Raw genomic sequence first — 25,820 nt, 5'->3', positions numbered from 1 at the left:
CTATGCCCAGACTTAGCAGAAGACTGTCTGCGTTCTAAACGACCTGAGCCTCTATACCACTTTTTCACCTTGTCTACAGGGGCAACTTGCACTGCTACAGCTCGTTTCTCTGACCCAGACACAGGGTCTGCCACAGGGGTTGGAATACCCTCTGCGGGGTCAACTTGCACTGCTACAGCTCGTTTCTCTGACCCAGACACAGGGTCTGCCACAGGGGTTGGAATACCCTCTGCGGGGTCAACTTGCACTGCTACAGCTCGTTTCTCTGACCCAGACACAGGATTGGGAGCAGCTGCAGGAGCTGGAGCTGCTGCAGGAGCTGGAGTGGCTGCGGGAGCTGGAGCTGGAGCGGCTGCAGGGGCTGGAGCTGGAGCAGCTGCAGGAGCTGGAGCTGCTGCAGGAGCTGGAGCGGCTGCAGGAGCTGGAGCTGGAGCTGCAGCTGGAGCGGCTGCAGGAGCTGGAACTGGAATGGCTGCAGGAGCAGGAGCGGCTGCAGGAGCTGGAGCTAGGTTGCTAGTAGCATCAATTGCAGCTCGATAGGCACAAGCCAGACCCCAGCACGCTACAGTGATTTGTGTCACTTTGGAACTGCCAGAGTCATGACACCTTTTTTTCAAGCATTCTGCCAGCTTTTTAGGATTTTGCAGTTGTTCAGGGGTGAATGTCCAAAACACTGGAGGTGACCACTGCTCTAGAAACCTGCCCATATCCTCCCACACTCCCTGCCACTCGCAACTATCCCGCCTCAAGACAGATCTCCGGATGAGATTCCTAAGTAGTTGTTTAACCCTCAACAAAACCTGAAGCGCATTCAGGAGACATAACAACAAGAGCAGGCTGGTCTGAGTATCCCAAGGATATTCAACATCTCGGAGAACCACCGTAACTAGCTCGGGGGATAAGAAGGTGGTGGTGAAGGAGAAAGGGAGAGTGAACAGGTAGGGAAACATGTCTTCCCCTGTCCCCTTCACAGATTGGCTCCCTAACGAAAACAGGCAATAGGTGTAATTGCTAATAGTTTCCGAGATATGGTTTCCAAAGTATAGAGTCGACGTCAGTGCTGAGTACAAATACCAGGTTAGAGTCGTGACCAGATATTTCATCATTTCATAAGCCATTGTTACACCGCACAGTACCATAACAATCTTAAACCAGGGCCCGGAAAGGATAAACAGTGCAACAGGGAGCACATACAGAAAGTAACGCGCTATAAAACTCAATTTGGAAAACAGGCACAGCAGACTGGAGATTAAGGCAATCAACATCGTGACTAGCAACTATTAAGCAGGTCCAATACTTATACCAATTTTAGTTTAACACACTCTGGTCAAATTTGTCGATATCTCAACCCTTCGAGCCCCACGTTGGGCGCCAAAAGGACTGTTGTGGTTTAACCCGGCTGGCAGCTAAACACCACACAGCCGTTCGCTCACCCTCCCCCCTCCCTCTCTGGGATGGGGGAGAGAAACGGGAAAGTGAAGCCGGTGAGTTGAGATAAAGACAGTTTATTAAGGCAGGAATATAATAATAACAATAATAATAATAATAGTGATAATGGTAATAGTATTAACAATAATAATGTGTAAGAAAACAAGTGATGCACAATGCAATTGCTCACCACCCGCTGACCGATGCCCAGCCTATCCCCGAGCAGCCGGCCCCCCCACCCCGGCCCCACCCTGGCCAGCCACCCCGATATATTGTTTAGCATGACGTCAGATGGTATGGAATACCCCTTTGGCCAGTTTGGGTCAGCTGTCCTGGGTCTGTCCCCTCCCAGCTCCTGCTGCACCCCCAGCCTGCTCGCTGGCAGGACAGAGCGAGAAGCCGAAAAGTCCTTGGCCTGGTGTAAACACTGCTCTGCAACAATTAAAACATCAGCATGTTATCAGCGCTCTTCTCATCCTAATCCAAAACATAGCACCCTACCAGCTACTATGAGGAAAAATTAACTCTGTCCTAACTGGAACCAGGACACCGAGGTCTTTGCGTACATGGCTATGGCTGTTGTCTCTGCCACTGACACCGATGAGGAGACACCTTATGATTTAAACATCAACCCATGAACCAGGCAGGAGTCATACCATTCTCCTGCACTTGGCAATGCACATCCCCATCTCCTACTGCCTCAGGAAGAGTCCTGAGCAGTGCATGAAGGGAAAGGATCTCCCTTCCCGGGGGCCGGGGGTCAAGGCCTGGCCCTTATACTTGGTGAAACACATCCAGTTTGTCTACACATCACTGTCACCTTCACATTGCCTTTGTCTACTTGCCCTCACTGCCTCCAATGTTCTGCTCTAACGAGCTCCAAGGGAGGCTGTGTCAGTGCCGGCCCTCAGGGGGGACACTGCAGGAAACTTGCATCTGACTTGGACTTCTTGAGAGATTTCTTCAAATGTCTCTCAGTGCCTGAGGTTCGTGGGCTCATCACCAAAGCCACCAGAGGGGTGGTTCCAATGCCTTGGGCTGGGCCTCTGCTGCTGATCTGGGCCGGGCTCCTGGGACAGAGAGAGCTCGTGGCAAGAGGGCCCTGGTGCAGAGAGACAGCTCTGCCCAGGAGCAGCTCCTCTGCACAGCACAGCAGGGTTGGGGGCTCTGACCGCAGGTGGCACGGGGAAGGGAGAGAAGGAGAGAGGGATTGAGGGCAGTTGGGAGTGGGAGCATGCTGAGAGATGACTGCAGGAGAAATCTGCACAGCCCTTGACAAGGTAAGTCTCTGGCTGCAGGGCCATGCAGCTGCAGGTCCTGGAAGGGTCTCCACGTGGGTCTTGTTTTTGGGAGGACAGTGGGCAATGGTGTGGGCTTTGAGAGTCCTGCTGGATTGCACTGCGAGGTGAGGAAGTCTGGCAGAAGCCCCTTGGAGTGCCCTAAGCCAGGTGCCCCTGGTCAGCCCAGAACACCCTGCCCTGGCTGGCCATGCCGGGCTCTCTATCAGCTGCCCCGTAGCTCCTGCAGCCATGGAGGTGCCCCTTGGCAGGGCCCTGTTGGTGGCAGGGTGCTGCAGGGCAGCGCTGAGCACAGCTGCATGGGATGGGGTCTGGGAGCATGGGCAGGGGGAAAGGAGAGTTTGGCAGCAGAGATCAGCAGGAACAGAGTGGTCAAGCATCCTCTAGATACAGCATGTTGTGCAGCTGGGATACTGGAACACCCCAGCTTATGGATATTCAGCTCTGTCCGTAGGGTGTTCTCCTGAGCTTCAGGCTGCTCTCCAGAGGGATGCAGCTCTCTCATGGCATACTTGTGTTATCCAGGCACTCCAAGGAGAAGACACCTCTATGCTAAGGCCATGTCTGTGCTGCTGGATGGCTGTCTGTGGGCAGCTGGAGTGAGGCCTCTGCAGCCCTGGCTAGGGGGGAACAGCTGAGATCCTGCTTAGGCCTCCAGGGACAAGGTGAGGATTCTGTCCAGCTGCACTTGAACTGGGGCTTCTCTGCTCCCAGCTGTCTCCAGTTTCTTCTCAGGGTAACACATGAGTATGATCAGTATCCTAATCATTACAGGGGTAATTATAAGAAAATAAAACAAATAAAATCTCTCTTGCTCTACACTGTGGTCAGATGAGTTGTTTGCAGAAAGACTGCATGGCTCATTGATCTGACAAGTGGGCTGAACTTGAGTTTTCTCCATGTTCCTGCTTCTCTCCTGCTGCACAGCAGGAAGGACTCCTCTGGAGCCCACACCAGCCTCTGCTCCCAGTGCCTCTCTCAGCCAGCACCAGCCACAGCTCAAGCAGGAGAGATGCAGAAAGGTTCTCCTGCAAAGAGAAAGCCTCGGGCTGGAGGGTGCTCTAAGGCTTGCAATAGGTTTACCTCTGAGAAGTCTGTTCTGACTTTGTTCTGTCTTCTCATCAGCAGAGAACCTTGTCCAATATCAGCAAATGTCCAACAGCAGCTCTGTGAGCGAGTTCCTCCTGCTGGCATTTGCAGACACACGGGAGCTGCAGCTCCTGCACTTCGGGCTCTTCCTGGGCATCTACCTGGCTGCCCTCCTGGGCAACGGCCTCATCCTCACCGCCGTAGCCTGCGACCACCGCCTCCACACCCCCATGTACTTCTTCCTCCTCAACCTCGCCCTCCTCGACATGGGATCCATCTCTACCACTCTGCCCAAAGCCATGGCCAATGCCCTCTGGGACACCAGGGCCATCTCTTATCAAGGATGTGCTGCACAGGTCTTCTTTTTTGTCTTCTTGTTTGGAGCAGAGTATTGTTTTCTCACCGTCATGGCCTATGACCGCTACATTGCCATCTGCAAGCCCCTGCACTACGGGAGCCTCCTAGGCACCAGAGCTTGTGCCAAGATGGCAGCAGCTGCCTGGGGCAGTGGCTTTCTCAATGCTCTCCTGCACACTGCTAATACATTTTCCCTGTCCCTCTGCCAAGGCAATGCTGTGGACCAGTTCTTCTGTGAAATCCCCCAGATCCTCAAGCTCTCCTGCTCAGATGCCTACCTCAGGGAAGTTGCTGTACTCTTGTTTACTCTTTCTTTAATCTTTGTTTCTTTTGTTTTCATTGTGGTGTCCTATGTGCAGATCTTCAGGGCTGTGCTGAGGATTCCTCCTGAGGAGGGCCGTCACAAAGCCTTTTCCACGTGCCTCCCTCATCTGGTTGTGATCTCCCTAACTGTCAGCACTGGCATGTTTGCCTACCTGAAGCCTCCCTCCATCTCCTCCCCATCCCTGGACCTGTTGGTGGGCGTTCTATTCTCTGTGGTGCCTCCAGCAGTGAACCCCTTTGTCTACAGCATGAGGAACAAGGACCTCAAGAATGCCATGTGGAAACTGATGACTTGATTTGTTTCAGAAGCAATCATTTCACAGTCTGTTTCTGCAGATTACTCAGAATATCACTTATTACAGGAACAGCCTATATTCTCTTTTTCGTTGTTGTATGTGTGTGTGAGTGTGTATTTTTAATACTAGTACTTTTTTTTTTTCAGGTTATGTTGCCCAATAAAATGTCATTTTTGTCCCACTTACAATTCTGTATGTGGGTTTAGTGTATGTACTGAGTCTCTGTGCATGTGGAACCATGGTCTCTGTGAACTTTAACAACACAAAGGAGCCTGCACTGCGTCCCTTGTCTGGCATCCTTCCTATGAGACCTGGTCTGGCTCTGCAGGGGCAGTGCCCGTGTGCAGGGGTACAGAAGAAAAGAGTCCCATCCCAGCAGCACAGCCAGGGAGCACCAGCGCTTGGTGCATGCAGAGCTGCTCTCTTACCACTGCCACCTTCTCCTGCTGAGCCCTGCTGGTGGGGTCAGGCCCGGCTGCTCCTGTAGCTTGGTGCCAGTGCTGCTGTGGGGCTGTGCTGGGACTGCAGGCAGGGACAGGTAGTGGGCACAGCAGTGGCACAGCTGCCCTCCATTGCAGCACTTCCCTCCTAAGGGGGGATCTCCTCTGGCACTGCCTGAAGGCTGAGGCCTTCCTGTACAGGGGCTGTCAAGAAGAAACCCCAGGAAGAGGCTCCAAAGGGGCATGATGCTTTCCTTCTTTCCAGATGGGCTCGGTGTGGTGACAGCAGTCCCAGCACAGACGTTTAGGGATTTGGGTCTGCTTCAGAGGTTCCTTGTTGGTGGCCAGTGCCCATGCAGATGGTGAACTGACCCCAGTTCCAAAGCCCTCAGTGCCTGGGCCTCTATAGCACAAGATGGGGCTGATGGCGGGTTAATGTTTTTTTGCAGAGGGAAGCAGGAGCTGCCGGGAGAGCCAAGTAGGTTTACAGGGGCAGCTTGAGCCCCGAAGACAGCTGTGAATGGAGCCTGCAGAGCATGAGCCTGTCCCAGGTGGACTGACCAGAGCTCAAGTGCTCAATCTGGTGTGAGCAGGCAGAGGAGAACTCTGCACCCCCAGGGCATGCAGCAGCCCCAGCAAAGGAGTCTGGTGAGTGATTCGCTGCAGCCCTGGGGCAATGGCAGTGACCCTATGAGCTGGGTCTGCCTCCCTGCCTGCCCAGCACGGCCCTGCAGAGTGCCCCCGTGCCCTGGGCAGCACAGCCCCCTCGCTCTGCAGAGCAAGCACCGCCAGCTGGGTCTGGGGCTGGAGCTGGGGCTGGGAGGGCGCTTTCCCTGAGTGTCTTCTAGGCCAGCTTCAGCACATGGCTTCTGGACGTGAGCATGATCTTCACTGTGCACAAGGAGCTGAGACCGTCAACAGGCACAGGGCTTGGACATTGCCTGCAAGGTCCCTCCTGCCCTAGCACCTCACAGGACTGGCACAGAACTGGCTCCCATGAATCAGAGAGTCTAGGAGTCCAGCGGCAGTGCCATGGGCTTGAAGGTTCACAACCAGATCCCTTCTACCTGGGCAGATTCTGGCCCAAAAAGGGGGTGTTTTGTAGGTATGGTATTAGGAGGGCAGTGGTGCCTCAGAAGCTGTAAGTCCAGTAGGAAGCTAATGGCTGTTAAGTGGCCTGTGAGTTGACTTTTTCTGAAGGAGATGACAGGTCATCCCTTGACTTCTGGCTGGGATCTGTGCCTTTAGGTTCACATCTGCTGTTCTCCATGATAGGCCAGCAGATGCATCTGCTTTTCACACAGTTTGTGAGATCCTCTCTTCCTACATACCTGGTAAGCCCCATAGTGGAAGAGGTCTTGAATAGAGGTTGTCATGTCAGAGGTGTCAACTTTTGCTTAATTCATCCTTCAGGACTGCTTTTAGTTTTCTACACAGAGCAGGCCACTGCCTCCCAAATGCCTGGGGGAACATAAAGCCTGTATGAGGGCCTGGAAAAACTCACCCTGTGTCCATAGGTCCATTCTGAAACCAAAACTTGTAGGTAGGAAGCACACTTTCATGGTGTTGCAGAGCTGCTGGGCACATTGTGCACGGTGCTCCATGCTGGCTTAGGAGCTGCTTCTTTCTCAGGAACAGAGTAGCCAACAGAGGTGAGACAGATACTCTGAGTTCATGAAAGCCATCAGAAAGCTGCCCCTAAGGAGATGACTGACATGGGGAAGTCAGGAGAAGACTGGCCAGGAGAGATGTGAGATCTGGCGGATGGAAGAGGAGCTTGGACAGCAGAAGCTAATGATTTTGTAGAGGTAAGAATGTTCAGGTAATGTTGATCCCACCGTAAAGCAGACTTAAAGCAGACATGTGAGGCACTTACCATGTTTTAACCTGCAACATTAATACCTAAATCTAAATGCCACTCCACACTCTGACAGGAATCCACTGCTCCAATTTTTAACCACAATCCCATCAAGCTAAATTTAGTCCATAAACCTTCACCATTACCTTTACTCTCTTGCTCACCCTGATCCCTGCCCTTAACACTAGCATTAAAATGCTCTATTTAACCTTAGTCTTCTTGCAGACCTAAACAAAATGCTAAACCAAAGAGCTTGTACATACCCTAATCACAGACCCAACACACCAAGCAGAACACCAAACCTTCCACTAAACATTTGCTCAATCTCTCACACAGAAAGGTTCGCCGTAGTCCCTAATGCCATACATGAAAAACTAACATCCAAACCCTGTCCTCCTGTGCATTAACATTCTCACCTTTAACCCTTTTCCTAAACCTTAACTTTAGGTTCTTGTTCCCTTGGGGCAAGGCAGGAACAATGAGGTTGCTGCGCAGTCACATGCCATTCAAAGATAAATGTGAGGGGCCATGGATCTGATCAGCTTGTGAGCAACAAGGAGGAGAAAGCTGGGAATGCTCTGATGAGCTCAGCTCTGCCTCAGGATCTCCTGCGCCAGCAGGAGGAATGTGACTGTGGCAGTGACAGTGAAGTCAACTCTGTCTCTGCAGTTGATAGGGCAGCAGCAGGAAGGTGTCACAGAAAGGGACTGTGAGGTCACTTCTGTCTGAAGTAGCTGACAGGTCACCCTTGACTTCTCCCTGAGATCTATACTTTTTGGCTGACATCTGCCAGCGGCCCTGGTAGGCCAGCAGCACGCACCTGGTTGGCATGCTGATTGTGGGATCCCCTCTGCCTACATACCCAAGAGGACCCAAATAGAAAGAAGGCCCCAACATGTGTTGTCCTGTCCCTTCTGCTTGAGTACATGACTGGACTGCAGGAGTCACAAGGCTTGGGTGTGTCTAGCCAAGAAGCTGCAAGGCCAGCAGCAGTCCCATGGCTTGGAAGATGCTGGTGAGGTGACTTCCGTCTGGTTGGCTGACAGGCTGCAAGAAGGCTGATGTGTTGGGATGCCTACTTTGGGATTGGTTTCCACCCTGATGGAGCTTTCTTTGGTATTGGGAAAGAGCAGGAGAGAAAAAACTGCCACAAAGTGTACCTTGGAAGGTTTGCATTGGCCACGAGGAGGAAGAAATGTCCCTCAAAGGTCAGTGCTGTGGTGCCAGAGGTCACCCAAAGGGTGTCTGTCATCAAGCCCTGGCTTTGTGTTTCAAGGAACAGCTGGTGAGGGTTGATGAGACATCAGTGAAATGTTGGAAACACAGGGATAAGAGCAAGGTGGTGAACAGAGATGGGTGTCTGAAGACTTCAAGGAAATAGGGGAAAGTGTGGGACAGCATAGGAAAGCCTGCAGAGGAGAAGGCCAAGGGTGCTGGTAAGAATGGAAGGCCCCAACAGCCCTGATGTTTTTGTCCCCTTGGCTAGAGCTTATGAGGAGACAAGATATACTCATTGCAATGGGGCCTCATTGCTTCCTTGCAGCGATGTGCAGAGGCTGGCAGGTGTCATACCATTGTTCTTCTCATGGCATCACACTGCCCACCACACCCCACAGACCCCAGGAAGAGCCCCGAGCCAGACATGGGGGTGCAGGATCTCCCCTCCCAGTGGCTGGGGTCAGTCCTTGACCCTTCTGCTTCACCAAAAGAAACCAAGACAATTCTCAGCACAGTGCCTTTGCCTGTCTGTAACCATGGCGTCCAATTATCTGCCCTAACAAGGCCCTGGGGAGGGTTTGTTAATAACAGCCCTCAGTGGGGCCATTAATACTCCAAGTCACTTCAACTTTTCCTTCTGACTTTACCTTTTCAAGCAGTTACATCATTGTCCTCTCAGTACCTGGGCTTCATAGACTGAGCATCAAAATACTCCATGGAACTCATTAAAATGTAGATAGTCCTAAGCAGCCATATCTCTCCCATAGTTTTCTTCAAGTCTTCAAGACTTGTACAGCTAATTGGAGAGCTTTCATACTGTAGTTAAGGATGAAGATTTCAAAAAGCACCTAATAAAAATCTTTTCTCATCTTAAAGGATGCATTTAGTTGAATTTTGGTTTGGAGCATTACTCGCCTATTGATATTGATCCAGGGTCTCTCCTTTGGAGACCTGCATAGGGAGGAAAAGCAGACTCTTGAGGTCTGACACTGCATGGACAACCAACCTTGCTCCTCACCACCCCAGCCCTGCCATTTCTCTCATTGGCGCTTGTATCACTTTTCCTTACACCAGACTTTGGCACAGAAGTCTGCATCTGAATGTTACAGCTCCTTGTCACCAGCTCTCACCTGCTTTCCTTAGAGACCTGGATGCACACAGGTGCAGAAGGGTTTCTTATTTCAAAACAAACAACAGGAAAACATGCTGCAATTTTCCAAAAGCAAAGCAAGCTCCTCATCTTGTATGCCTCCTGTGAGGTTTACCTTCCCAAAAGGATGACTGTACAAGAAGTCTGATAGACCGGAAAGTATAAGTATTAGGATTAGAATTAATCCTTATGATATTAATTCAATGATAAATGATGATGAGCTTTCTAAGGACACAATTAGACAAACTGCAGATAGATGGACAAGCTTCAACTCCCTGAAGCTCAAAGCAGCAACTGGGTTGGTGAGGGCGGTCTGAGTGATTCAGGAGTAAGGGGAGGGCAAGCCAGGAGAACCATGGAAAGTCCATAGGTCCAGACAGGCAGCTGGAAAGGGGACATTCAGCATGGTAGATTAATGAAGACAGGTTTTGTACCTGGAAGATGAGGGAGCGCACCATGATAGACAAAGCAATGATAAAGCAAGTACAGGTGAACATCAGAATTTCTTCTCCTACAATGACCATAGATCCTGAAAATTCACATTTCTTCATGATAGAAATTACACTCTCTGACATTTTACAGAGGGATTGAGTCATCTGAGATGACGAGTAAATGCTTTCTTTGTTAAGTACTGTGGAAATTACTGGGTATTCAGGCAGAGCTTTGCTGTCAGACCATAAGCAACCAGTGCCACCTCCAGAGGCCCCAGTGCATCTAAAGTAATTCCCTAGACTGGCAGCTGTCAGAATGAACCTTCAGGAGATCTGAGCCCTTTGGGGGATTCAGATGGAGCCAGGTGCAGTTCCCAGGGCACATTCACTGTCAGCAGTGGTCTTCATCCCTGTAACTTCAGCCCAGCCCAGCACACTGAAACCCATTCAAAGACAAACCCCTTCTTCAGCGGGTTCTTGGGACTGACCTGAAGTTGAAATGGCCACTGGGAACACATGATACTCTTCCTTATTCCTAGTAGACTCCTGAACATCCATTAAACTGCTTTAGTCATCTGTGGCAAATTCTAGCTGAAAGACTCAAGAACAGGACATTTCAAATGGCTGAGGCAGAACACATCAGCTTGCCCCACTTTGGGAAACCATCCCATTCCATCTATGGGTATGAAAGTGAAAAATGTGAAATGACCTGTCAGGTCAATACACAGAGTAATGGAAATTCATAGGTATTGTGCTGCAGTGGCAGAAGGCAAAAAGCACTGCATTGTGCCTCAGACTGATCAAGGAGACCTAATCTAGTTCATTCGTGAGATAAAATAAGTACTCTAAGCTGAGTGAAGGATGTTAAGTTGTGGTCTAAAATGAAGAAGGATGTTGATCACTGGTGAAGGAATTCTCTTTTTATGGCATCACAAATGTGCTTTACACAAGCACTGTAACACCTAAATGTAATGTCCCACCCTGGCTCTCTCATCCCATGGGGCAGGGGAGAGGGAGCTGACAGCCAAGGGATGCATTTGGGTGTGGAAGGTGGGTCCAGCAAAGACAAGGATTCAAGGAAGTGCAGTGGTGTGGTGTTTTTACTCAGGTGGGCAACCAAGTTCCTCCACGGCTGCTCTCTCACTCCCCCTTCTCAAATGAGGAGAAAATACGACACAAAGGGCTCAAGGCTTGAGATAAGGATGGGGAGATCACTCAACAATTATCGTAATGGGCAAAACAGACTCAGGGTAGGGAGACAGTAAGATTTACTGCCTATTACAAACAAGCTAGAAAAGTGAGAAACAAACGAAAGAAACCAAAAACGCCTTCCCCCTGTCCACCCTCCTCCCCCTAAACAGCGCAGGGGAATGGGAGACTGGGGGCTGCGGTCTGTCTATAGCACTTTGTCTCCGCCGCTCCTTCTCGGTCACTGTCTTCCCCTGGTCCATGTGGGGTCCCTCCCACAGGAAGCCGTCCTTCCCAAACTCATCTTGTGTGGGCTTCCCACAGGCAGCAGCTCTTCAAGAACTGCTTCAGATATGGGTCCGTACCACAGGGTCCATCCATCAGGAGCAAACTGCTCCAACCTGGGTCCCCCACGGGCAGCAGCTCCTGCCGGGTCACCTGCTCCTGCATGGGCTCCTCTCCACAGGCTACAGGTCCGGCCTGGAATCTGCTCCAGCAGGGGTCCTCCACAGGCCTCAGCCTTCTTCAGTGCAGGTCCACCTGCTCCATTGTGGTCTCCTCCATGGGCTGCAGTGTGGAACCCTGCTCCACCGTGGTACTCCATAGGCTGCAGGGGGACAGCTTGCTTCACCATAGGCCTCAGGACCTCACCACAGGCCACAGGAGACTTCTGCTCAAGTGCCTGGAGCATCTCTTCTCCCTTCTTCTTCACTGACCTTGGTGTCTGCAAGGCTCTTTCTCACTCTTCTTTCTCCCAGCTGCTGTTCCCCAGAAGTTTTGTTTTGTTTTGTTTTGTTTTTCCTTTCTTAACTATGCTCTCACAGAGGTGCAAACAATGTCACTTATTAGCTCAGCTCTGGCCAGTGGCAGGGCCCTTGTCTAACATGGGGTAGTTCTGGATTCTTCTCACAGAAGCCACTCCTATGGCCCCACGCTATCAAAACCTTGCTATGTAAACCCACTACAAGGTTCTGTGCTTGACCTCCTCACCCACAAGGAGGGGCTGATGGGGAATATGAAACTCAAGGGCAGCCTTGGCTGTGATGACTGTGAGATGGTGCATTTTGGGATCCTGAGGACAGCAAGGAGGGAGCACAGCAAGCTCTCTGTCCTAGACTTTGGGAGAGCAGACTTTGGCTCCTTCAGTGATCTGTTTGGTAGAGTACCATGGGGCAAAGCCCCAGAGAGAAGAGGAGCCCAAGAAAGCTGCTTAATATTCAAGGATCACCTCCTCCAAACTCAGGATCGATGCATCCCAACAAAGAGGAATTCGGGAAAAATGTCAGGAGGCCTGCACGGATGAACAAGGAGCTCCTGGACAAACTCAAGCAGAAAAAGGAGGTGTACAGAGAGTGGAAGCAAGGAGGAGGGACAAGCCTAGGAGGAACACAGAAACATTGAGCAGCCAGGGATTAGCTTAGGAAAGTCAAAGCCCTGTTAGAATTAAATTTGGCCAGGGACATCAGGGGCAACAAGAAAGGCTTCTATAGGTAAATCTATGATAAAAGGAAGACTAAGGAAACTGTGGACCCTCTCTGGAAGGAAACGTGAGACCTGATTACCCAGGATATGGAGAAGACTGATGTACTCAATGACTTTTGTGGTTCAGTCTTCACTGGCAAGAATTCTAGCCACATAGCCCAAGCCCCAGAAGACAAAGGCAGGGACAGGCAAAATGAAGAACTGCCCACATTAGGAGAAGATCAGGCACAAGACCAGCTAAGGAACCTGAAGGTGAACAAGTGGGACCTGATGAAATACATCTATGGGTCCTGAGGGAACTGGGGGGTATAGTTGCTAAGCCACTATCCATCATATTTGAGAAGTCATGGCAGTCTAGTGAAGTTCCTGCTGCCTGGAAGAGGGGAAACATAACCCCCATTCTTAAAAAGGGAAAAAAAGAAGAAAAGGGAAAAGGGAAAACAAAGGGGAACTACAGGCCAGTCAGTCTTCCCTTTGTGCCAGGTGAGATCATGGAGATCCTCCTGGAAACTCTGCTAAGGCACATGGAAAATAAGGTGGTGATTGGTGATGGCCTACATGGCTTCACTCAGGGCAGATGGTGCCTGAGAGATCTCGTGGCCTTATACAATGGGGTTACAGCATTGATGGATAGGGGAAGAACAACTGATGTCATCTACTTGGACTTGTGCGAAACATTTGACACTGTGCCCCGTAATGTCCTGGTCTCTGATTTGGAAAGGCATGGATTTGATGGATGCACCTCTTGGTGGATAAGGAATTGGCTGGATGGTCACACTCCAAGAGTTGCAGTCAACAGCCTCATATCGAGGCAGAGCCCAGTGACAAGTGGTGTTCCTCAGGGGTCAGTTCTGGGACAGATGCTGTTCAGCATCTTTGCCAGTGACATGGACAGTTGGATCTAGTGCACCCTCAGCAAGTTTGCCAATGATGCCAAGCTGTGTGGTAAGGTTCACACACTGGAGGGAAGGAATGCCATGCAGAGGGACCTGGACAGCCCAGAGAAGTGGGCCCACATGAACCTCATGAGGTTCAACAAGGCCAAGTGCAAGGTCCTGTATCTGGTTCAAGCCAATCCTAAGCACAAATACAGGCTGGGTGGAGAATGGATTGAGAGCAGCCCTGAGGAGAAGGACCTGGGGGTGATGTTTGATCAGAACATGAGCTGGCAATGTCCCCTTGCAGCCCAGAAAGCCAACCATATCCTGAGCTGCACCAAAAGCATGGCCAGTAGGGTGAGGGAGGTGATTCTCCCACTCTACTCTGTTCTCAAGAGACTCCATCTGGAGCCCTGCATTTAGATCACCCTGCATAAGAAGACATGGACCTGTTAGAGCAGGTCCAGAGGAGGGCCACCAAGATGATCAAAGGGCTGGAGCACCTCTCCTATGAATCCATGCTGAGGGAGTTCGGGTTGTTCAGCCTGGAGAAGAGAAGGCTCCAAGGGGTCATTACACCACCATTCAATACTGAAAGGAGGCCAACAGGAAAGGTGGGGAGGGACTCTTTGTCCAGTAGTGTAGTAATAGGACAAGATGTAACAGTTTTAAACTAAAAAAGGGTAGATTTAGATTCAATACAAGGAAGAAATTCTTCACTATGAGAGTGGTAAGGCACTAGAAGAAGGTTGCCAGAGAAGCCGTGGAAGTGCCCCATCCCTAGAAGTGTTCAAGACCAGGTTTTACGGAGCTTTGGGCAATCTGGTCTAGTGGAAGCTGTCGTGCCGATGGCAGGGGGGGTTGGAATTAGGTAATCTCTAAGGTTCCTTCCAAGCCAAACCATTCTATGATTATTTGAAAATGAGCCTGGTTAAACTCTCTCAGGAGGGCTGTTAGGGGCTTCACATACACACAATGATGATTGTGTCGTAGAAAACAGTGGCACAAGTGAGGGAAGAGGACCAGGTGGATAAGGCCTTCTGCCTGCAGGAGACTCCAAGGTGGCAGATCTAAAGCACACATGGGATGCCCAACTGAGCAGGAAGGGGAAGACTGGATCTAGAAAGCAGGTCATGAAAGTAAAGGTCATGAGTGTCACGGCATCACTGCGGGAGAGCTCCAGCAATGGGGCAAAATTACAGAAAGGGTCCACGACACTGGGGTCACAGCACTATAGCTGGGAGGAGAAAGAAATGGTTTCTGTGCATGAGAGAAATCCCTTGGGTTAAGGTACAGATGCCTTCTGGAGTCAGACCGACCTTCCACTTCTCAAGCCTTGCAGAGAAAAGGGATGGCATACAGCCCTGGACTGACCGTAGGACATGGGCCCCTGGAGGAGGCACTCAGTTCTTGCAGAAGGTGCAGTCGACAGTGCTACCATCTCTGTAGCAAAAGGGAGTGCTGTCCCCAGCCAGGAAGCTGTACAGAAACTGGTGAAGAGTAGTGGAGCTGTACAAGGTCTGTAAGGAGGATGAGTTCCCCAGGAAGAAGGCCAGGGGCATCTGCAGGTGCTGGTTCTCAGCAACCAGCACAATGATGAGGGTGTTCCACATCCCAGTCACCGTGCTGGTCATGCAAGAGAGGAGGAAGAGATGTGTCTAAGGGTTGAGGACCTTCCATATTCACAGTAGTGGAAACTCAGCCAATGATGCCTTATTGGCCCATTCCCCTTTCTTCACGAAAACCCTTTTAGAGCATTCTGGTCCCCTCTCTCTTTCTGGGACACGAATCAGAAAGATGTTTCTTCTCAGTTCCTAAATGAAATGGTGAAGGGTGTTCAGAGAGATGAAATGATCCCTGCCTGTCATGGCCGAGGTGTCCTGCAACTCAGGTGGAACGTAATAGGGGTTAAGAGAAGGAATCATTTGTACTCATGTTAGACAACCGCAGTCCAATAGCACAAATCACACTTCTAAAATCAATCTCTGACATCTACAGAGAGAAGCTGTCGGTGATGACTTCAGTCTGCTTCAAACACCACACCCCAGCAGAGAACCTGCTGCCTTCAGGAGCTGTCAGCCCTGAGGCCTTGGGGACACCTCGAGGGAGCCCAATGGCATAAAGCAAGTGATGCCATGGTTGGGTGCTGTGCTGCTGAGCTGGGCCGGGCTCCTGGGCCCAAGGGAAGCACCTGGCAAGTGGGCAGTACTGCAGAGAGACAGCTCTGCCCAGGAGCAGCTCCTCTGCACAGCACAGCAGGGCTGGGGGCTCTGACCACAGGTGGCACAGGGAGAGGAGAGAAGGAGAGAGGGCTTGGAGGCAGTGAGGAGCGCAGCAACAGAGGGCAGCGTGTGGCAGGAGAGATCTGCAGACTCTTGACACTGTGAGTCTCTGGCAGCAGGGCAATGCAGGTGGGGTTGCCAAAGGGGTCTTCTACGGCTGGCACATCCAATGGCTGATAGCATCTGTCAGGATGGGTCTCACTCTACCTGTAATGTGGACTAGAATATGCTTTAGAGAATGGCATTTATGAGGGGGCATTTCAATAGGCTTGGTTTATCTGAAGGGGAAGGTTTTTTTCGTTTCTGTACTTTCAGATTCCTGAAGTGGATAGGAGGCAGGTTTCATGGCAATGGATTTTCAGGATTGTACAGGAGATTGAGATTCCTAGAGTACTGACTTCACAGAAAGATCAATATGTCAGGAACTAACTTGATAAAGTCCCTTCAGCCACCTCAGCTTGAAGACTGCAACACCATCCTCAGGACTTACTGGAGCTGACCTTTAGGAGCTGCAACCCCTGTGATGCCCATGAACAGGGCCCTGTACTCAGGAGTCATCTGCAGGGCAGACCTGAGCACACAGCTTGTGGGATGGGGTCTGTGAGCGTGGACAGGGAAGAGACGTGGGGACACAGAACCAGCTCCCAGCAGGGACATGGGCAGGCAGTGAGAGGGAGCTGCTGCCAGAAATGCTGTGCAAGGGAGGGCTCAGGCACCTCCCTGCCATCCCCTGCAGGGCAGGCACCTTCCCTGGGACACCCCCTGCTCTCCTCTCCCACCAGCAGAGCTTCTGCCCTCAAGCCCCCGCTGTCCCCAGCAGAAGCTGCCTCCTCTGCAGGCAGAGCTGCAGCACAGGATGGTCTGCTGAGTGTCCGTCTGTCCCTCCCTGGCCTTACCTCCCCTGGCAGCAGCACGCTGGCATTCCTCCTGGTTTCTCCACCTGGCCGTGCTGCTGCTGTTCTTGTTTCCAGGCTGGCTGGGGATGGGGGTTTCACATGCCCATGGAGTGAGCCCTCAGTGTGCTTGGGGGAAGGGGGGTACGGGGATAGGGTGAGGTGTCTGGAGATGTGCACTTTGAGCCTGGATTCCTTTGCTCCCAGCAGTGTCCAGGTTCTGTAGGCACTGGAACAGGCACCATGGGGAAGGGGTCGCAGCACTTAGGCTGCCAGAATTCAATAAATATTTCGGGAACCCTCTCAGACATATGGACCAACTTCAGGGTGTTCATGTACAGATTCAGGGGTGGGATTTTATGATTCTTCTGTGTCCTTTCTATGTCAGGACATTCTATGATTCTATGCCTCTGTGAACCTCTAACTGCAGTTGTCCTGCAGTTCAAAACGTTGCCAGCAAAGGTCAAATGAAACCAGCCATGGCTCTCCTCTCCAAGGACGCTTGGCACTGAAGGCTCCATCCCCTTGTGTCTGAGGATCCACAAGGGTTCACTTGAAATGCCCAGGATATATGCCTTAGAAAAAGTCCTCAGGAGTGGGGTGGGCAGCTAGACATAAAACACAAAAATAAATCCTGGCAGCCCTGCCTTGCAGTTGTGTGAATTGGGAGTAATAATATGGAGAAGTTCATTATTATCAGATGATGGAACCTGAGATTACCCCTTGTTCCTCTTTACCTCTGACTGTGGGGCAGGACTTATTTCTTCATTGCCCAGAGCAGAGTCCCCTGCTCCCAGGGACACCCTCAGGCAGCATCAATTGGAGCACATGAAAGGGACCTGCTAAATATCTTCCTGAAAGAGAAAAAGTGTTTTCAGGGAGGTTATATGAGAAATGGAACAAGTTTTTCTCAGGTAGTGTTGAATTTATTAATGTTGTTTCCTCCCTGGGAAGGACCCCATGCCCAACATCAGCTCTGTGAGCGAGTTCCTCCTGATGGCATTCGCAGACACGTGGGAGCTGCAGCTCCTGCACTTCGGGCTCTTCCTGGGCATCTACCTGGCTGCCCTCCTGGGCAACGGCCTCATCCTCACTGCCATAGCCTGCGACCACCGCCTCCACACCCCCATGTACTTCTTCCTCCTCAACCTCGCCCTCCTCGACCTTGGATCTGTCTCCACCATTGTACCCAAAGCCATGGCCAATGCCCTCTGGGACACCAGGGCCATCTCTTATCAAGGGTGTGCAGCGCAGGTCTTCTGTTTATTCTTCTTCCTTGGAGCAGAGAACTCCCTTTTCACCGTCATGGCCTACGACCGCTACATTGCCATCTGCAAGCCCCTGCACTACGGGAGCCTCCTGGGCACCAGAGCTTGTGCCAAGATGGCAGCAGCTGCCTGGGGCAGTGGCTTTCTCAATGCTGTCCTGCACACAGCCAATACATTTTCCCTGCCCCTCTGCCAAGGCAATGCTGTGGACCAGTTCTTCTGTGAAATCCCCCAGATCCTGAAGCTCTCCTGCTCAGATGCCTACCTCAGGGAAGTTGGGGCACTCGTCTTCAGTCTTTCTTTAGTCTTTGGTTGTTTTGTTTTCATTGTTTTCTCGTATGTGCAGATCTTCAGGGCTGTGCTGAGGATGCCCTCTGAGCAGGGTCAGCACAAAGCCTTTTCCACGTGCCTTCCTCACCTGGCCGTGATCTCCCTCTTTGTGAGCACTGGCTTGTTTGCCTACCTGAAGCCACCCTCTATCTCCTCCCCATCCCTGGACCTGGTGGTATCATTTCTGTACTCAGTGGTACCCCCAGCAGTGAACCCCCTCATCTATAGTATGAGGAACCAGGAACTGAAGAAGGCAGTAAATAAATTATTTGAATATATGCTTCTTAAACATCAGTAATATGCCAATCGTATTAACAGTAGTAACAGTGTTTCTCAAAAAATGTTAGGAAATATTTTGAAATTATTTTTTCAAACATATTATTATAAAATTATATTTATGTAAAGAAGTTTCTTCTTATCCTCCTACCTGTTTTTATTTTGATCCAGTCATACAGATGCAGTACTTTAAGAACCAATCTTTCTGTGCAGAAAAAGACAATAAAGAAGCCATGAGATATTCACAGGTCTCGGGTTCTATCTCTTCCCATCTCCTCTGCAGCAGGGGGAGCAGCCCCAGTGTTAGTAGTAGAAGATGAAATAATACAATATTGCTTAATATGTTACATTTGCGATGTACTGTTCTGGGGCTGCGCTTGGAAGATACAAAATATATGTGCAAGGATAGCATGGGAGAATGCACCGATTCATGATGAGGAGTAAGGAGGACTAAAAGAATGCTCAGTTTGCAAGACATCTAGATAACTGGGGCCTCTTGGACCCTGGGAACTGGATCAAACCAACCTTGCGGTTTGGACTGAGACCGAGGGCTCAGAGAGCATGCGTGAGAAGGAAAGGTTAAAAAGTTCATCTCTGGTGAAGACATCTTACTTCATCCTGACGACCACCCGGACGACCACCAGAGAGTAATACGCAAGCGCAGAAGGACTGATAAGATAATTAGCATACAAAGCGGGGCTAGGCGGAGCTAGGAAATGAGTATGCATAGATGTGTTGTGAAACTTAATGCATATGTAATATTTTAGGAGATAAAAGAGAACTGAGTGAACAAATCGGACGAAGTTAGATTTGGGCAGGCATGCCCCTAGCTTCTGGCGCCTAATAAAGCACCTTAATATAATCACTTTGTGGATTATGTGTCTTCATGAACGCTAACACCAGCACGCAGGAGGGGCTCAGGGCCAAGAGCCCAGCTGCCCCATGGAGGAGTAGCACCAGTAGCCCATGGGGCTGCCCCTGACTACTAGGTGGGGCAGTCTGCAGCTTCACATACCTCCATCTCCTGAGCCGTGGCTGGCCCCAGCACGGAGGCTGCTGGGGAGGCCCAGAGCCGCCTTTGTCCCAGCAGCTGCGGTGCCTTGCGAGGGGCTGGGGCTGTGGTGGCCGTGCCCAGAGCCCTGCAGCAGCCTGCGATGGGCACTGCCCTGGGGCCAGTCCAGCCTGGGCTGCTGGGCTGGGCTGGGCTGGGAGAGGGCAGGGAGGTGGGGAGAGGATAGCAGGGGCTGGGCTGGGCTGGGCAGTGCCTGGCAGAGGGCAACGGCAGCATCAGGGAGCGGTGGGAGCATGCAGGGGAGGGCTCCCAGCAGGGCTTGGTGCTGCAGAGCCAGGGCTGCGCAAAGGGAGCCCAGAGCTGCAGGGGCAGGCGAGAGGAGGCCGCTCTGGGCCCTTGCTGGCCTGGGCAGAGCAGGAAGGGGGCCCAGGGCGTTCGTCCCCTCACCGCAGCCTGCCAGGACCTGTAAGGTGCTCATGGAGTGTCCAGGGCCAGGCTCTGCACCATGGCCACGAGCCCTGCCTGCCCTCCTCTTGCCATGCTCCGTGCGGTGCCTGCAGCAGAGGGGACCCCTAGCCAGACCTCGCATGGGGCTCTGACACCCACCTCACCCCAGCCCTCTCCAGCGCCCTCCTTGCTGCTCTCTGATGCACGCCAGGACCTCCCAGTGCATGCCGGCCAGCACATCTGCTGAGGGCCAGTGTGGCTGCTGCAGGAGCAGGGAGCTCAGCATGGCCCTCTCCCCTTGCCCTCGGCCCCGGCCTTGTCTCTGCTGGCAGGAGTGCTCTTGGCATGCACTTCCTGGCCTCCCCTCTCCTGCACACAGCTGCCGCCCACTCAGGCTGCTGGCACAAACGTGTCGTCACAAGCAGCACCACCCCTTGGGCTGCCCCTCCTGGCCTCCCTCACCCCACTGACTTGACTCCTTGTCTCTGCTTGGCCCCACTTTCCACAGCAAAATGCATTCCTTGGCTGTCAGCTCCCTCTCCCCTGCCATGTGGGGTGACAGAGCCAGAGTGGGACGTGTTACCTTTATTTGGTATCGTTCTTGTGTATTTGCATTGGTGATGGCACAAAAACAGAGTTCCTTCAGTAACAATTTACATCCTTCTTCATGTTAGGACATAACTCAACGTACTTTACTCTCGTTTATCTCATAGTTGAACTGGATTAGGTCTCCTTGATTATTCTGAGGCACAATGCAATGCTTTTTGCCTTCTGCTACTCCAGCACAATATGTGTGACTTTCCCTTACTCTGCACATTGACCTGATAGGTCATTTCACATTTTTCACTTTCAAAACCTTAGTTGGACAAGGATCTTTTCCAAAGTGGGGCAAGCTGATGTGTTCTGGCTCAGCCATTTGAAGCATGCTGTACTTGAGTTTTTCAGCCTGAGTTTGCTAGAGATGACCCATGATGGTAAATGGATGTTCAGCCATCAACTAGGAGTAAGGGAGAGTATATTGGGTTTTCCAGTGGCCTTTTCAAATTTAGGTGAATCCCAAGAACCCACTGAACTAGGGTGTTGTCTTTGAAGGGGTTTCATGTGTTGGGCTGGGCTGGAGTTATTGGGACAAAGACCACCTCTGGCAGTGGAGGTGGCCTGGGAACTCCACCTGGCTCCACCTGATTTTCCCAAAGGGTTCTGGTCTCCTGCAGGTCTTTTCTGACATTTGCCAGTCCAGGGAAGTGTCTCAAACACAATGGGGCGTTAGGAGGTTTTTCCTGGTTGCTTATGGTCAGACAGCAAAGCTCTGTCTGAATTCCCAGTAATTTCTTTAGTACTTAACTAATAAAGCAACTACTCATCAGCTCTAAAGATTCAATCCCTTCCAGAAAATGTCTCACATCAAGTGTAATTTCTATCATTAAGAAATGCTAATTTCCATGATCTATATTAATCGCAAGAGAAGAAATACTGATGCTCTCCTTTACTTGCATTCACAGAATCATAGAATCATAGAATATCCCGAGTTGGAAGGGACCCATAAGGATCATCAAGTCCAACTCCCGGCACTGCACAGGTCTACCCAAAAGTTTAGACCATGTGACTAAGTGCACAGTCCAATCGCCTCCTAAATTCAGACAGGCTGGTGCAGTGACTACTTCACTGGGGAGCCTATTCCAGTGTGCAACCACCCTCTTGGTGAAGAACCTCTTCCTGATGTCCAGCCTAAACTTCCCCTGCCTCACCTTGACACCGTTCCCGTGGGTCCTATCACTGGTGATTACGGAGAATAGGTCACCTGCCTCTCCACTCCCCCTCGCGAGGAAGTTGTAGACTGCGATGAGGTCCCCACTCAGCCTCCTCTTCTCCAGGCTGAACAGTCCCAGTGACCTCAGCCACTCCTCATATGTCTTCCCCTCTAGGCCCTTCACCATCTTCGTCGCCCTCCTCTGGACACTCTCCAACAGTTTTACATCCTTTTTGTACTGTGGTGCCCAGAACTGCACACAGTACTCGAGGTGAGGCCGCACCAGCGCAGAGTAGAGCGGGACAATCACTTCCCTCGACGGACTATGATGCCGTGCTTGATGCATCCCAGGATACGGTTGGCCCTCTTGGCTGCCAGGGCACACTGCTGGCTCATATTCAACTTGCTGTCAACCACAACCCCCAGATCCCTCTCTGTGGGGCTGCTCTCCAGCATCTCGTCGCCCAGTCTGTACGTATAGCCAGGGTTGCTCCATCCCAGGTGCAGGACCTGGCACTTGCTTTTGTTAAACTTCATGTGGTTGGTGATTGCCCAGCTCTCCAATCTGTCCAGATCTCTCTGCAAGGCCTTTCCACCCTCAGCCGAGTCTATAACTCCTCCAAGTTTGGTGTCGTCAGCAAATTTGCTCAAGGCACCTTCTAGTTCTACATCCAAATCATTTATAAAAATATTGAAGAGGACTGGCCCTAAAATGGAGCCTTGAGGGACCCCACTAGTGACCATCCACCAGCCAGATGTGGCCCCATTAACCACAACCCTTTGAGCCCTGCCCATCAGCCAATTGCTCACCCATCGTATGATGTTTTTGTTCAGCTGTATGCTGGACATTTTGTCCAGTAGGATCCTATGGGAAACTGTGTCAAAAGTTTTGCTGAAGTCCAGAAAGATCACATCAGCTGGTTTCCCTTGATTGACTAGATGGGTGATTTTATCATAAAAGGAAATCAGATTTGTTAGGCAGGCCCTACCCCTCATGAACCTATGTTGGCTGGGACCAATGACTGTATTTTCCCCCAGGTGCGCTTCAATAACTTCAAGGATCACCTTCTCCATAATTTTACCAGGCACTGACGTGAGACTGACAGGCCTGTAATTGCTAAGGTCTTCTTTCTTGCCCTTCTTGAAAATTGGCACATTTGCCAGCTTCCAGTCTACTGGGACCTCTCCAGATTCCCAAGACTGTTGAAAAATAATTGAGAGAGGTCCCGCGATGACATTGTCATCACTTTGTCTGTCATGGCATGCTCCCTCATATTCCACAAAACCTGTCTTGATTACACAGAACATGCTGAATGTCCCCTTTCCAGCTGCCTGTCTGGACCTATGGACTTCCCATGGTTCTCCTGGTTTGCCCTCCCCTTAGTCTTTCATCATTCACACTGCTCTCACTGACCCAGTTGCTGCTTTGAGTTTCAGTGAGTTCAAGCTCGCCCATCTATCAGCAGTCTGATAGATGGTTTCCTTAGCAAGAAACTCATCATTTATCATTGAATTAGTATGATACGTATTAATATTAACACAATTATTTAAAATTTCCTACTTATCAGTGTAAAATACATCATGTACAGTCATCCTTTTGGGAAGGTAAACATCACTGGAGGAAACAAAATAAGGAACTTGAACTTTGCTTTTTTGAAAATTGCAGCATGATTTCCTGTTGTTTGTTTCTAAATAGGAAAAGCCCTGCTCTTCCTACCTAAGCAAGTCTCCAAAGGAGAAACCCTAGACCAATATCTATAGGAGAATACTGCTCTAAACTGAAATGCAACAAAATTCAGCCTTTAAAATGAGGAAAGATTTTTATTAGATGCTCTTTGAAATCTTTCTCCTTAACTACAACATGAAAGTTCTCCAATTAGCTCTACAAGTCTTTAAGACTTTAAGAAAATGGTGGGAGAGATATGGCTCCTTAGGAGTTTCTGTGTTTTAATGAGTTTCATGGTGTATTTTGGTGATGAGTCAATGAAACTTGGGTACTGAGAAGAGAATGATGCAACTATGTGAAAAAGTAAAGTCAGGAGGAAAATTTGAAGTGACTTGGAGTATTAATGGGCCCCGCTGAGGGCTGTTACTAAGAAAACCTCCCCGAGGACTTGTTAGGGCAGATAATTGGAGGCCATGATTACAGACAGGCAAAGACAGTGTGTTAAGAAAAGTCTTGGTTGGTTTTAGTGAAGCAGAACGGTCAAGGACTGACCTCAGCCACTGGGTGGGGAGATCCTGCACCCCCATGTCTGGATCAGGAATGTTCCTGGGGGTCTGTGGGATGTGGTGGGCAGTGTGATGCCACAAGAAGAACAGTGATATGACACCTCCCTACTTCTGCACAGGGTTGCAAGGAAGCAAAGAGGCTGCACTGCAATGACTATATTTTATCTCCTCATAAGCCCTAGCCAAAGTGACAAAAACATCAGGGTTGTTGGGGCCTTCCCTTCTTGCCAGCACCCTCGGCCTTCTCCTCTGCAGGCTTTCCTGTGCTGTCCCACACTTTGTCCTATTTCCTTGAAGTCTTCAGACACCCATCTCTGTTCACCACCTTCCTCTCATCCCAGCATTTCCATCGTTTCACCAATGTCTCATCAATACTCACCTGCTGTTCCTTGAAACACAAAGTTAGGGTCCGATCATACTCACCAGCATCTTCCAGGCCATGGGCCTGCTGCTGGCCTTGCAGCTTCTTGGCTAGACACACCCAAGCCTTGTGCCTCCTGCTGTCCAGTTGTGGACTCAAGCAGAAGGGACATGGCAACCCATATTTGAGCTTTCTTTCTGTCTGGGTCGTCCTGGGTATGTAGGCAGAGGGGATCCCACAGTCAGCATGCCAACCAGGTGCCTTCTGCTGGCCTACCAGGGCCACTGGCAGATGTCAGCTGAAAAGTGCAGATCTCAGGGAGAAGTGAAGGGTGACCTGTCAGCTACAGACAGAAGTGACCTCACAGTCCCTTTCCATGACACATTCCTGCTGCTGCCCTATCAACATCTCTCCTGGACAGGCTTCTCCTGACTTCCCCATATCAGTCATCTCCTTAGGGGCAGCTTTCTGATGGCTTTCATGATCTCAGAGTATCTGTCTCACCTCTGTTGGCTACTCTGTTCCTGAGAAAAAAGCAGCTCCTAAGCTAGCATGGAGAAGGACACAAAGGCTGTAGGAGAACCCTGCACAATGTGCCCAGCAGCTCTGCAACACCACGAAAGTGTGCTTCCTACCTTCAACTTTGGTTCCAGAATGGACCTATGGAGACAGGGTAAGTTTTTCCGGGCCCTCATGCAGGCTTTATGTTCCCCCAGGCATTTGGGAGGCAGTGGCCTGCTCTGTGTAGAAAGCTGAAAGCAACCCTGAAGGATGAATTATGCAAAAGCTGAAACCTCTGAAATGACAACCCCTATCCAAGACCTCTTCCACTATGGGGGGGGTACCAGCTACTTAGGAAGAGAGGATCTCACAAACTGTGTGAAAAGCAGATGCATCTGCTGTCCTGTCATGGAGACCAGCAGATGTGAGCCTAAAGGCACAGATCCCAGCCAGGAGTCAAGGGGTGACCTGTTGGGTACATCAGAAAAAAGTTAACTCACAGACCACTTAACAGCCATTAGCTTCCTACTGGACTTACAGCTTCTGAGGCACCACTAAGCTCATAATACCATACCTACAAAACTCCCCCTTTTTGGGCCAGAATCTGCCCAGCTAGAAGTGATCTGGTTTTGATCCTTCAAGCCCATAGCACACCTGCTGGACTCCCAGCCTCTCTGATGCATGGGAGCCAGTTCTGTGCCAGTCCTGTGAGGTGCTAGGGCAGGAGGGACCTTGCAGGCAATGTCCAAGCCCCGTGCCTGTTGGTGGTCTCTCAGCTCCTTACACAAAATGGAGATCACATTCATATCCAGAAGCCCTGTGCCTGAAGCTGGCCTAGAAGACAGTCAGGGAAGCGCCCTTCCAGCTTCAGCCCCAGACCCACCTGGCGGTGCTGCTCTGCAGAGTGAGGGGGCTGTGCTGCCCAGGGCACGGGGGCACTCAGCGGGGCTGTGCTGGGCAGGCTGGGAGACAGACCCAGCTCATGGGGTCACTGCCATTGCCCCAGGGCTGCAACGAATCACTCGCCAGAC

At 50.9% G+C, this 25,820-nt stretch overlaps 2 protein-coding genes across 2 annotated transcripts; both read left to right on the top strand.

Moving 5' to 3' along the window:
• The first annotated feature begins 3,808 nt into the window (after positions 1–3,808).
• Positions 3,809–4,846, top strand: LOC136787436 (olfactory receptor 14J1-like). Its single transcript, XM_066984642.1, has one exon. It carries the CDS (start codon positions 3,878–3,880, stop codon positions 4,790–4,792), a length of 915 nt encoding a protein of 304 aa, XP_066840743.1. The 5' UTR covers positions 3,809–3,877; the 3' UTR covers positions 4,793–4,846.
• Positions 4,847–17,572: 12,726 nt separating this feature from the next.
• Positions 17,573–18,508, top strand: LOC136787338 (olfactory receptor 14C36-like). Its single transcript, XM_066984511.1, has one exon. It carries the CDS (start codon positions 17,573–17,575, stop codon positions 18,506–18,508), a length of 936 nt encoding a protein of 311 aa, XP_066840612.1.
• Positions 18,509–25,820: the final 7,312 nt, after the last annotated feature.

Source organism: Anser cygnoides, chromosome 29 (genome assembly GCF_040182565.1).
Source record: "Anser cygnoides isolate HZ-2024a breed goose chromosome 29, Taihu_goose_T2T_genome, whole genome shotgun sequence".
Lineage (NCBI taxonomy): Eukaryota > Metazoa > Chordata > Aves > Anseriformes > Anatidae > Anser > Anser cygnoides.
This window is presented reverse-complemented; position numbering and strand designations above follow the sequence as displayed.